The sequence below is a fragment of the Vicugna pacos genome, chromosome 35, assembly GCF_048564905.1.
Source record: "Vicugna pacos chromosome 35, VicPac4, whole genome shotgun sequence".
Classification (NCBI taxonomy): domain Eukaryota; kingdom Metazoa; phylum Chordata; class Mammalia; order Artiodactyla; family Camelidae; genus Vicugna; species Vicugna pacos.
The window spans coordinates 25,631,151-25,644,718 of NC_133021.1; the positions used below are offsets into that span (position 1 = coordinate 25,631,151).

General features: G+C 32.8%; 1 protein-coding gene across 1 annotated transcript in view; it reads left to right on the forward strand.

Moving 5' to 3' along the window:
* Window positions 1–13,568, forward strand: part of DNAJC1 (DnaJ heat shock protein family (Hsp40) member C1) — a 149,451-nt gene that overhangs the window by 59,545 nt on the left and 76,338 nt on the right. Inside the window, exons 4-6 of the mRNA XM_072955148.1 lie at window positions 6,434–6,599; window positions 7,458–7,555; window positions 8,547–8,640. Of these exons, the coding sequence (XP_072811249.1) occupies window positions 6,434–6,599; window positions 7,458–7,555; window positions 8,547–8,640 (358 nt within the window). The remainder of the gene's footprint in view (window positions 1–6,433; window positions 6,600–7,457; window positions 7,556–8,546; window positions 8,641–13,568) is intronic.

A 13,568-nucleotide genomic window follows, 5' to 3' on the forward strand; every position in this document is an offset into this window, starting at 1 on the left:
CTCAGTTTATAAAGGATTGTCTCATTAAACATTTATTTATTATAAGTTAGTATTTTATTTTCGTTCCTTCCAAGAAATGCATTGTTTTTAAAATGTATCTTTAGGGCAGAGTTAATTTCTGTTGACAATAATCTCTAGGTTAATTCAGTACTTCTAGACTTCAGGATCATGGCTCTTCATTAGATAAGATTTTTAACATGAGTATCTATGCCTTGGGAAATACAAATACCACTTGACTTCAAACAAATGCCTATTCATTTTTGAGATATCAGTAATTGCTCCTATCTGTGCTTGGGGGTCTTTTTTCTCCCCTCTATTTCTTAAATGTTTTAGAATTAGGCAGTTAATAATATTCACGCTTGGTGTTTCCTCACTCTCAAAATAATAAACCCAATCTGGGAGTGGAAGAACAGACTTATGTTAAGTCTGTAGAAAACACGAGTAGAAGAAAAATACTTGCTTTTTTCTATTTCTTTTGCCTCTCTCCCCTTACTCTGCTCCAGTGAGTCGGCATTTAGGGTTAAACGTCAGAGAGGAGGCAAACCCCTCACTCGTGATTTCTCTGGGCCTTTCAGAAGAGCAGTCATGTTTATACCGTGGTTTATATGCTAGAGACTTAAGGGGACATTGTGGAGAGACCTCTTTCCTCTGTTCTTCAGAATGTGTGGAATGTGGACACGACTGGGACAGGTTTCAGAGTTTTTTAAGTCAGACCCATAGTTAAAAATACATTTTGCGTCATACTTGAGGACACACACACACACAACTGAAACAAAAATTTTACATAACACTTCTTAGCGTGTGTGAAACAGACTGACATTTTCTGTTCCAGGCTAGTCTAGACGACTCTTTCCTTTTTAAAAACAGTGCTGATTGTGGTCCACTAAATTGATTTCATGAGACACTAGTGGGCTACAATCTGCAGTTTGAAAATACTGCTCTACAGTAAAAGTGTGCCTTTAAAGAAAAAAGGAAGTATTTGAGATTTTAAGGTAAAGCCAGCCTATATATCTGTATCTCTCTATGGAGGCTAATAAATCTTAAAGAGAACTCCCAAAATTATGCATCGTGACACTCTGAATCTCTTCAAATGTATGATCTGGAATTTTCCTATATGCTGAAATGTTAGCGACCACTCTTGGTTCTCATCTTAACCCTTTAACTTGAATACCTCAGTTTGTCAGATTGCAAAGCAAGGACTCAGGATATTCTCTTGAAGTGTTCTTTGCTTTATAACAAGGGCTGGCATTGGTCCAGATACCATAGCAGACATTCCTCTGGTTTGAGATAATCCATAGTGTTGAAAGAGTCCTAGAAGTGTGTTGAAAGAAGTGTTGGTCATTCTGTGCATATTTTCTAGTTGGTTTCTCTCACTGAGCCCCTAGTTTTGTTTCACACATCAAGAATGTGTAGCTTTATTTAGTCTGCCTACATCTTTGGCATCAGATTTTGCCTTTTTGTTTGTTGTTACTTTAAGTCAGTAAACTTTGTAACAATTTCTTTCAATTACCGAAATTATTTCTATCTTTTCAGAACAAATCACTTATCTTGTATAAATTGTTTCTTCATTAACATAGACTCATCTCACATTTTCTTTTTAGGATTAGTTCCCTTTGCGTTTTAGTGTTAGTAGAAAAAAAATGGATCTGACAGTTACACAAACAGCTGAGTATTTATATCCCTTGAGGCACAAGTAACTCTTTGGTAACTGGTTTTCCTTGAGGCAAAAGTCTTAACTAATCAAGCTGAGAATCACTCCTCTTAAAGCTTGTGCCTGAGGCCAGGTGACCTATGAGTATTTAAACATATAGGAGAAATGCACCTCTACAGACAATTACCTAATGTTTGTAATTCCTTTAGGGACAAAAAAAAAAAAGCATAGTCAGTTTTACCTTCTGAAAGAAGACTGTCTTATACTGATATTAAAAAGTGCTCTTTGGTATCATAATTATTTATTATAAATATTCATTAAATAAATGCTTTTAAATGTGTAACCTTCCAGGAATTTGCATTTTGGAAAATTGTGATAGACGTGTTTATCTGCTTATTTCATTTACAAATAATTATATTTTCACTGAAATCAGGTGCATTAAAATTTTTTGTGGTAGAAAGGGAATAGCAGTAAAATTGATGAAATAACAAACTGGGTAATCTACTTTTTTTTTTTAAGGAATAGGCAAAATTTTATTTTTTAAAGCAGACTTACTTAGGTATAGTTTGCCTACCATAGAAGTTACCTATTTTCAGTGTACAGTTCATGATTTTAGTAAATTTACAGAGTTGTACAAACCACCACAATCCAGTTTTAGAACATTTCTGTCACCTCAAAACATTCCCTTAAGCCTGTTTTGCAGGCACTTCCCACTCTGATCCCACCCCTAGGCAATCACTGATCTCCTTTCTGTGTCTGTAAATTTGCTTTTCTGTACATTTCATATTAATGAAATCATCTAATATATATAATCTTTTGCATCTGGCTTCCTTCTATTATCATAATGTTTCTGAGGTACATGCATATGATAACATATACTAGTAGTCCATTCTTTTTTAACTGCTAAATAGTATTCCACACACCACTGATGTTTATCCATTCACCAACTGATAGACCTTTAGGTCGTTTCCACCTTTTGGCTATAATGAACAATGCTGCTGTGAATATTCACATAAAAGTCTCTGAACAGATGTTTTTTATTTCTCGGGTAGATTCCTAGGAGTGCAATTGTGAATAAATTTTTAAGCCATTTTTGCCTCCCAAAGGCATAGATGATAGCATGAAATAAGTTCCTGGTTGGCGTAAGGAAGTCTAGCATAGAAGCCTTTTCTAAACTCCTTAGGTAACTTGCTTACTTTAGGAACTAGCAGCTCAGCTGTGTTCCCACATAAATTTCTATACAAGTGCCCTGAGTATTAGATGGGATAAAGTTCTGAGTAGATACTAATCACTTCAAATACACACTAGATTGTGCTTAAGTAATTTTAGGATATTTACTTTCATTTAAAATCTATTATACAATTTTAACCAGTATTCTTTTGCTAACCTGCTTATACAACTTAAAAAAAATTTTGTCTGTTTTATGGTACTGTATTTGTAAAAAGCTAAAAGTGTTTTTTTAGTTTACTAAGTAAAGTCATGTTTTATTTACAAATCCAATGAAAAGTATAGTTATCGCAGCCTCAATCTGCTAAACTTTTACAAATCTACTACCTCCTTATTGTAAATTTGATTACAGATGTGTTTGAATAAAAATAAATATTAATCTGAGAATATGAAATCTACCTTAGTACCTTCCCTAATTAGGCAATATTATAAGACACTTATTATATACAATATGTAAAGTGCTGTGTACCACAATTTTTGGCATATATATACATATTTTATAAGGGGGAGTAAGATCAATTAATTTAGACTTGTTTCCTGTTAATGGTCTTTGTACAGTTTTTACTCTAAGATTCAAAATGTGATCTAAATAGACGTTATTATTCTTTAATCTAAAAATTCAAACTTTTTACAATGGGAGATTCACAGTTTAGGCAAATGCTAGAATTATTTCAAAAGTCATTTTCATAATGTACATGTTTTCTATTTTAATTTCATAGCTACTATTTTATATTGCAAAGCATGCTAATTTTAATTTACATGAATTTTTCCTTGTAATTTAAACATTTTTAGATTTATTTATTGGCTAAATATATTTGATGAATTACAGATTATAGAACTCACTAATGATTATGTAACCATTATTATGTTCAGCATGTACATTTTAAGAAAATCAAATGAAGTAAACATGTATTAGACCATATGTAGAAATGTGTAGAATACTTTAATCTCTAGGATAAGGCCTTTATTTATAGTTCCATATGATTTTTTTACCTTAGTGATATTCTCATTGTAGAAATTTACTTTTGCATTTTCTTATATATGTTGATACATATATACATTCTTAATCTGGTTTTAACAGACTGTTGAGAGTAGTTTGGGCTTAATTTTTCTAAGTGTTAAGGGTTATATATAGAAAAAGCATAACATAGTGATTATCTTAAATTTTATGTGTTGTCAACACATTTTTTTCCTCAAATAACTTATGAATATGGTTTCTGTGTATATTTTAAGAAATATCTTTATTTTTTTCAGTATTTCAGGAAAGCAGTGATTTATCTTTTAACAGCATATATTCTAAAAAGTGAACTATAATAGAAGCTATCTTCCCTTAAAATGGCCAGCCGTGTGCGCCATAATGTTCATTGATAGTAAAATCAATAGAGCATTGATTCTAAGCTTAATCCTCGGAGACTGTTGTTTACAGAGCGGCAGACAGCCTAGCAAATATCTAGTCTTGTTTAATGTGTTCAGTGCATGAGGTTTTGCTGTCTTGAATTTAGCTGTGCACTAAATACAATTTATATGTTGGGTAGAAAATAGTAGCTGTTAACAGATACATAGCATTTCAACAATGATGGTGATAAAATTATTTGATATGAGATTCATAGCTATGAGTTCAGCTGGGTATTCTTCCAATACACTTCAGATCTAAAACAAATTTAACACTTAGTAATGCTCTTAGGGAATTGTCGCTTCTTTCTTAGATGGTCTTTATTTAATTAGCCACACTTTTTACTTGAAGTTATTTCATGGGGGAGATTAGCTGAAAATACTTATTTTTATATTCTCCCTTTTTGCCCTCAACAAATCTGAAGTAGAATGTAGATTTAGAATAAACTCAGGACTTCACTGGACTTCATTCAAATGTTGTAATCTTCCATTATACCACCTGAAGCCTTTTTGCCAATCCACTTGTAATTTAAAATGAGTCACTTTTTACAGAGATAAAGTTGAATGTAAATTTTCTAGGACAGGAATAATAGATTTGATGAAATCATGTTGTTATAGCTTGATAATAGTGTTCAAGAATTGCTATATAAATATTGAAAAAAAATTTAACATCAAGCTTTGGTCCAGCTACTATACAACCATATTTTAATTTGCAGATTTCTTACATACTATACAATTTGCCCTTAAGAGTTTAGTACCACTCATGTCCTTTGCTTTGAGCATTGGTTATTCTGACTATTATTAATCTGAGTTAATCCTGAAAGTCAGATTTTCTAATAAAGTATTTTTTAAATTTATAACCAATATTTTTTTTTACTGAGAAAAGAAGTTGCCTGTAATAAATCCTCTGCTGTATTTTTTTAAGCATATCTCCAAGGTATCAATTTAATAACTATCAAAGTAGCTACTGCAGTTGTTGCATTTAAATTGATTTACATGTCAAGACTGGCAGTTTAGCAGCTGCGCTATTATTCCTAGATCGGTCAATTTACTTGAGAAAAACCTACTACTGAGTTCTGCTGACCTGCCTGACAATATAGGCCCTATTTCTATTCCTGTAATTAGGCCTGCGACTAACTCAGAATATTTTTAATTAAAATATTTTGGTCAATGTGTTGCACCAAATTAGGCCTTTCAGTGAAAATTTAATTCTGGAAACAGTGTGATTAGAATATTTAATGAGTTGTGTTCAACCCAAGATTAACAGGTTGTGTGTTTTGAACATAGTGTTTGTGTGTCATGGTTTTGAGTTTTACAATCATAAATGTTACTCCTGATTTTTAACCTTAAAAATATTTGTCTCAGTAACTGAGGGGTAAATTTAAATTTTGTTGAAATTTTATTCTAAAGAAAGCTGATTCAAAATGCATTACTAGGAAGGCTGTTCTTAGTTATGTTCTTCCTTCCAGCGGAGCCAAAAAAATGAGGAAATTGCCACTTAAATGTTTACAAATAAATAGTTTTATTGAGAAATTGGTTGTTTCCACATTGTCTTCTAATTTGGGAATTCTTTATTCTCTAAAGGAATGTGAGCAACATAAAATTAAAAGGCGTTCATTTTATAGGCTTTTATGCCATTAAAAGACTTTGATTAAATAATAAATATTTCAACCTTGAACTCTTGTACAAGGGTAGAAACAAAAGCACTGACTAGAAAATTTATCCTGAATTTGATTCAATTAATATGTAATTCATAGTAGCAAACAGAGCTCTTATCTTGGCTTTCTCCCATTGAGATGCCTCCTTTTGTTGCTGACTTACTTACATGGTGGGGTCTGGCTGCAGCCTGGGATGGAGGGAGGCCTGACTGTATGACTCCTGCAGTTTAGATTTCGTTCCAGGACTCACATCACTGGGGTGCTGCGAAAACACAAGGCCTGGTATCCACAGTATATTACTGTCTACCTTCCCGAAGGTTGTCTGTGACTGGACCTACATAGTGTTTTGATTTATAGGCCATTGTAATGCTGATAATCTACATAAATGTTATCTATTTTGGAGAAATTCTTTTCTCTTTCCTCTTTTTAAGTTTAGGTAAAAACTAAAGGTTTTTTTTTGGTTTTTATTTTAAACTCCCCATGAATATTATATTTGTTGCTGTAGGTATGATGATATTCTGATCAATGGACTTCCAGATTGGCGACAGCCTGTGTTCTACTACAGGCGGGTGAGAAGAATGAGCAATGCTGAGCTGGCATTACTTTTGTTCATTATTCTCACAGTGGGTCATTATGCTGTGGTTTGGTCAATCTACCTGGAAAAACAACTGGTAAGTATTGGTAATAAATCAAATGACCTAGTCTCCTTAATTTCATATAGAATTCCAGGCATTTATTTTTCACTGATGAAAATTTCAACTTTTCTTTATCTACTCCTTATTCTAATTTTTTGTACTCGAAGTGTTTAGTATTTGATATGTTTCTAAGTCAAGGACCTATGACATAAGAAAATATGCTACTTTTTTAAAATGCAGCATTTGAGCTTGTTATTAAATTTTGTGAAGGCTCAAATATATAGCTGAAAATTAGAAGGTAGAGCCATGCTTTCTTAATTGTCACCTTTCAAATAGACACATTTTTCTGTAAAATGATTTTAGAAATTTTTGTGTCACAGGCCCTTATATAAAGAACATTTATTTTAAAAGCTTTTAACTAAGACTTGAAATGAGTATAATTTTTTAATTTCAGATATCAGTTGGTTAAAATATTTATTACTTTTTTTAGTCTAATATACTACTACATAGATTATCCTGCTATGTACTTTTATTTATATGCTAAAGATAAACATATTTATCAGTATTCATGAATTAGCATCTGTTTACTCATTCTTTTTGAAGTGACATTATTAAAGTTGGCTGAATGAGAAAAAGTAAGTTGAATGCTTTCTCTTAGAAAACTTTGATTGCTATGGAGATACACATGACTGACAGTGCTGAACTTCATGTGTGTTTAAGGACTGGATACCATGGCAACAGTTATTGTTAAAGATTGATGATTTTACTTAATCATGTTGGACCCTACATACATTTGCATAAATGTTCTTCTCTACCCTTCACAGAAGACTCTTGATAACATTTGAAGAGTACATGTTAATGATAACCTGTAACCATAATTTTTTCCACATTAAGGATGAACTGCTTAGTAGAAAAAGGAGAGAAAAGAAAAAAAAGACAGGCGGCAAGACTGTGGATGTATCAAAACTTGGTGCTCCGGAAAAAAATGAAAGGTGAGAGCATATAAAAACATTTTATACTTTGAAACTGTTTTTAAAGACTGAAACTGTTTTAAAATATGTCTTTAACATGATTCAACTTCACACATATATCCGCTTCAGATATGCTGTCATTTACATCTGCATTCTGTTTATAAAAGACTAATAACGTTTAGTTATTAGTTTATGAAACAAATTCTGATCTTAAGCAAAAGTTAAACAGGTTTTTTCCCCCTTGTTAAGTATTAATACATACTTAAATAATTAAACCCCCAAATTCTTGTTCAAAATTTTTATACTGAACTTTAGAGACAAAGTATTACCAGAAGAATCTGTCACTTTAGTGTTTAGCTCAGGAGTGACAATATGTAGAGAGAGTGATACGCTGTACACTCAAAGAGATACACCATTTCTTCTATTGATTCATAGAAAGAAATAAAGGGTTTAAATAGTTCACACAGCAGGCCAGGAACTGGATCAATGTGAGATGAAGATCAGAGACTATTCTGCCTGTCTTCTGTTCTGATGACATCAGTGAGTAATGCTTCAGTGAACTGCAAATGACATTAATTTTTATGTATTGGTTTGTTTATGCTACAGTCTTCATATCTGCTTGTCAGCACTTGGGAGCACTCTGATGCTGTTCAGTCTTTTATAGCTGAAGTAATCATAAGGTCTAAGAATTCATTTTGCCAATCTGATGAAAAGTCCAGGTCTGAAAGAGGGCTTTTGTTTCTTTATCTTTATAACTTGATTACGCATCCCCTTCCCCAAAATCTTAGCCTAGATTCTCTTACTTACTATACATAATTGCATTTGCTGGACTAATATGTTTTGTGATAGGATACGTCAGATTAAGTGATAACTGTCATAAATATTTCACTGAAAAACTTCATTTTTTAAATTGAAATAGCCATTTGAAACAGAATTCAGGATCTTTATAAAAATATTTTGTTTCTCAACTTTCTATATTTTGCTTCGTTTTTGCATTTTGTTTTCCATTTAGATTACTGATGAAACCACAATGGCATGATTTGCTCCCGTGCAAGCTGGGAATTTGGTTTTGCCTTACACTAAAAGCATTGCCTCATCTAATCCAGGTAAGATGTACCTCTTTCATATAATACTAGATGCTTTCATTTTAATTATTCATGAAATAATTTATGCCCATGTCTGCTATCTGAATGCTGAATATACAGTTGATGCTTCATAATGCTGATTGAATTGAATAGTATTTTTAGAAGTATAAACCTAATTTAGAATAGTTCTAAAATTATTTAGGTATCTATTCCTGTATCTCTTATAATGCTTTTAGAACACCTTAGAATTCTAAGACACTGAAAAACAAAAAGGAAAAAAACAATACTATCTTTAGGACAGACATAAAAGCAATGAAAATTTTATCCACTATTGTCCTTTAAGGCATATCTAATAAAAAAGAACGAGACTCAAATATGTCACCATTATTTTAATAGCATTTAAGTACATAGTATGGGAGAAAAAGGTTTACCCATGAGCATTTGTATAATTAAGCAAAAATACATGGAGCTTTATATTTTATTTGCAACTTTAAGAGGAGTGAGGATATTTTGTCTTGTAATAGTAATCAGTTTCTGTTGATAGTTGTGATCAAACAATAAAAAATTATATGGCAGTTTCTCTTATTTTTTTATATTTAGAATGCCAGGATATATTTTATTGCTTTGCTAATTTTAATTATTGCATCTGGTTAGAAAATTTCCAACACATAAACATATTTGAAAGAATATATAATAGTTTTGATGTACGAATTTTGAGGTTCTTTGAGGTTGTAATTTTGGAGAGGAAATACTTCATTTCAGAAAACAGAGCAAGAGAGAAGGATAATTTCTAATCAGTCCTACCCTCTTTTTTTTCATATAACAGAGCTGTTATTCCTAATCATTTAAGGAAATGAATGACTCAAACTTCTGTATTTTATTCCTCTTTTTCCTCTAATAATGAAAATATTATATTTGAGGGGAAAATGAACTAAAAATTATGAGTGTTTCTTTCTAGCCTTTGAGAAATTATTCATCAGTGCTTTAATCAAAATAGTTTATCTTAATTGTTATTGCTTATAGAATCATATCTTGTTTGCAGTTAATAGAGACAGTTAAAACATTTTGGTAATTAAAAACCTTTGTTTTTGAGTTGTTTAGTATACTGTTTATTTGAGTAAAAATCCACAATCCTTGTATGCTCTGTAAGACTTAAGAGAGAGGGGAAAGTGTATTTATTATACTGGTATATGTGAGCGAAGATGTGACAGAAACATATTTTAGGACGTTTTCTTATGTTTTTAAGAATAATTATTTTTTGCTACCTTTAGAATCTATGCAATAGGAAACCAGAGTATAGATAAATTTAAAATATAATCGTGCGACAGTATACATAAAATATCACATAAAATGTCAGTCTGAAACACTTCTTTATAATTTTAATCTAAGTCATTTGAAACAAAGTTTATTTGGTAAAATTAACATATTTCTTGGTTAACATGCAGAGCAGGTTGCAAAAATAGAATCAATTTATTAAAATGGATTAGATCTGCAAGTTATTACTTTAAGTGTTTTGCCTCATCACAAATTTGCAGAAGACTTACAGGAATTTTACAAAAACTTTTTAGCCTCTTCAGAAACTGCTTTCTTAAACTATTGAATCGATTTGAATTTTAAAGTTTTGCTCTTCACCAACAGAATAATATAATATAGTAGACTCTGATACAAATTGTAATAGTGAAAGTATTTTTAGATCAATAAATGTATAGCTTATGCTTTCACAGGCATCAGTACTTACTGAATGGTTACTGTTAGGATTAGATTTTGTCTGCTTTTTTCCTCCCAACCTGCTGTGACCTTTGTATTAGTTAATCATTCATAAAATTGTGTGATGTAAATACATATACCTTGTCTACAACACTGAAATTTTTATGACACTTCTATGAGATCTTCTTAAATAAAGTTTTTAAGAAATTCCGAAGGAGCCCTTTTTACCTGAAGCAGTCTGAATTGGTAACTATACAGTGGTGATTAAAAAAAAAAAAAAAAAGTCCTACCAGAGCCCTCAGTGTAAAAAGTGATGCATATGACCTTAAACATTTTAAGCATGTGCTTTTTTACATTTTTTCACCACTCTTGTGATTTAAGGCCTTTGTTTTATTTTAAAGTAGGAGTCCTTTCTTGCATAAACCATACCTATCATCTTGGTTTCTTTAAGGACAAGTTTCCAGGTGATTTCTTTAGAGAAGAGTTAAACTACACTCTTATGAAGCAATGTAATTATATAAGCCGTAGAGAGTTTTGTGATGTCCCTCAGTCTTGTATCATGGACTTAGGTACATCTGGTGAACAGCTCTTTTAGCCACTCTTTCATTGAGCCTTCATTGGTTTTCATAGAAAATTTGCTACTCAGTTTTCATCTTTTTTTTATAACATTTAATTGAATCATAATTACAAGAATCACTGAAACACATGGGTTTCAGAGCTAATACAGTGAGCTCATATAAGCATAGTTAAACAAGTATCAGTTAAGGGAGTTTTACTTCTGTGTGTGAATCCCTTGAGTTTCATGAAAAGTTCATTAAAATTGAGCACCACGCATTCTGTGTAAGCATATAGCTGTTGGGTAAGACAGAGGGTGGTCCAAGCTGACAGTGGGAGACCCGGATACTTGGAGCAAATGGCCTTCACACTAGCAGAACCTGTTCCCAAATTTTCTCCTTGTCTTCCCAACAGCTCTTCATCTCCAGCTCCCCCTGACCCCCATTCTCCCTCTAAATACCCATCCCTTTATTATACTTCACATGCTTACGTGGTGGGTTATCCAGCAGATTTGGAAAAGTGGCAGTTCTGGGTCAGTTTATACTCCAAAGTTCACTGTGTATTACTTAGCATCTAAGGCCCTAAGAAAATTTCTTGTTGCCTAGTTACTTTACCTAAATTGTTTTCTATCCCTCCCCCCCAAATTACAAATGAGAATAATTATAGCAATATTTGATGTTTAAAGCTTCTACTAGTTATGTTTTGAAAAACAGCTCAGCATGTTCAATAAAATGTGTTAAATGCTGTATCAGAGGACAGTGGAAGAGGCTGTAGAGGTGAACATGCCTGCTTGGACCTTGCAGTCAGGCAGAGGTGGTGTCACATGAATTAAAATAATGGTGACACAATACGGTATAAGCTTCACACATGTGGTATAAACAGTGACTCCTGGAGATGTTCAGAGAAGTAAGATTGTCTCTATTTAGGAAAACCAAGGAAAACTAAAAAGAGGAGCCACTTGAATGGAGTCTTGAAAGATGAGTAGACACTTGACAGTGAAGCTCCCACTCTGTGTACTAGGGAGTGTACAGAAATAGTGTCATAGATGCGGTAGTTCCCACACAGTCATAAAGAACCCTGAGGAAAGCATTGTACAACTGCTTGTTTTTAAAAAATAAAATGCCACATAGCCCATTACTGTCATCTATGACTATATCCCAGGTCTCTAGACTCTGAATATAGCCATTTAGGAATTTATACTCTAACAGATAAATCTGACAAACCTGTTAAAAGGACATTTAGACAGGAACGTGTTTCCATAACACACATCTGTCAAAGATGTGTATACATTCATTGTTAGGAATGGGAGAGTTTAAGTGCATCATGGGCATCAAATACTCACAGTGGTTCTGTGATCGGGCAGGGAAGAGGTAAAAGTATTTCTTTGGTAGTTCCCCCTTGCTTTTTGAGAAGGTCTTTATTACCTCCAGCCCTGGGTTTTGTTCCTTTCCTTTTCTCCAAAAAAGATAATAGGAGGAATTGTAAGGCTTGGTAGATTAGAAGGAGAATGAGGCCAATCACTGAAAACGACTATAATTTGATACATGTGAAATATTTGATGTTACGTTAATCTCAGACATTTCCTAGACTGGAAGATCTTCGAGGAAATTTGTATGTATGCACTGTATTTAGCAAAATGTGTGCCTCCATATCATTCATGTACCCACGTGGGCAGAAAAGTAAAAAATCAAATGAGAAACCAAAGAAAAAGAATACGGGGAGTATTTCTAAATGAGAGAGCATTAGAGAGGAGAAAATGCATGACTGAATGCTGAGGAGGTAGGAGAACTTGATAAGACTATTTCGATCGCGAGAAAAGCAGGTGGAATGATCAACAGAAGAGTCGGAATATGAATTAGAATTTAACAAGGAACTTGGCCTGTATCAGGAATGGCATTGTGTACTTTGAGGCTGGAATTTAATTTTAATGTTAAAAATATGGCCCCAGTGACACTTTACTATCTTACCGGTCTATTTCTGTTCTCATGACAGTTTTGAAGGGAGGATGCATTCTCTTGGAATCTGACTAAACCAGTCTTCCGTGTTGACTATATGCAGCCTATAACCCCAAGAAATTTTTCTAACCTCCAAAATGCCCTTCTTGATATTTTTTAAGTTGACTGTATGTGTTCTGAAACATGTTCGTAGCCATGAAAGTAGCAAACACCTGATGAAATATAACCAAGGCTATGTGCATATTTTCATTTTAACTCTTGTAACTTAGTTTATTTTTGTGACTGCCTGTTTGTATTGGAGCTTCATATATTTGGGTCCATAATAATTTAGATTGTTAATACCATTAACTTCTCATACAAGGTCAGTAGGTGCTAAATATCCCACATGATCAGCAATCTAATTCATAGTTAGTTCATAGTTCTCTACATTTTCTGAGATGAAGTAGGTCTTAAGTAAGTATTCAGCATTGATTTGCTCGATAGTTTGACTTTCTGGCAATGTACCATTTCAGTTTCTCTCTACCTGCTATGTTACATTTGTTAGTAACATAATTTATAAAATATACGACTCCTTTACGTGTGCAATGCCTTAAGTTGTTCATTTTTCCCATTGTTAAGTCCCAGTCCCATCTTTTCTCATTACCAAGCTGATCTTATCTGGACACAGACTAGAAAGTATTGTAGGAAATTGCCAGCATGCATATCTCCACCCCCATCAGGATTTACAGGTTG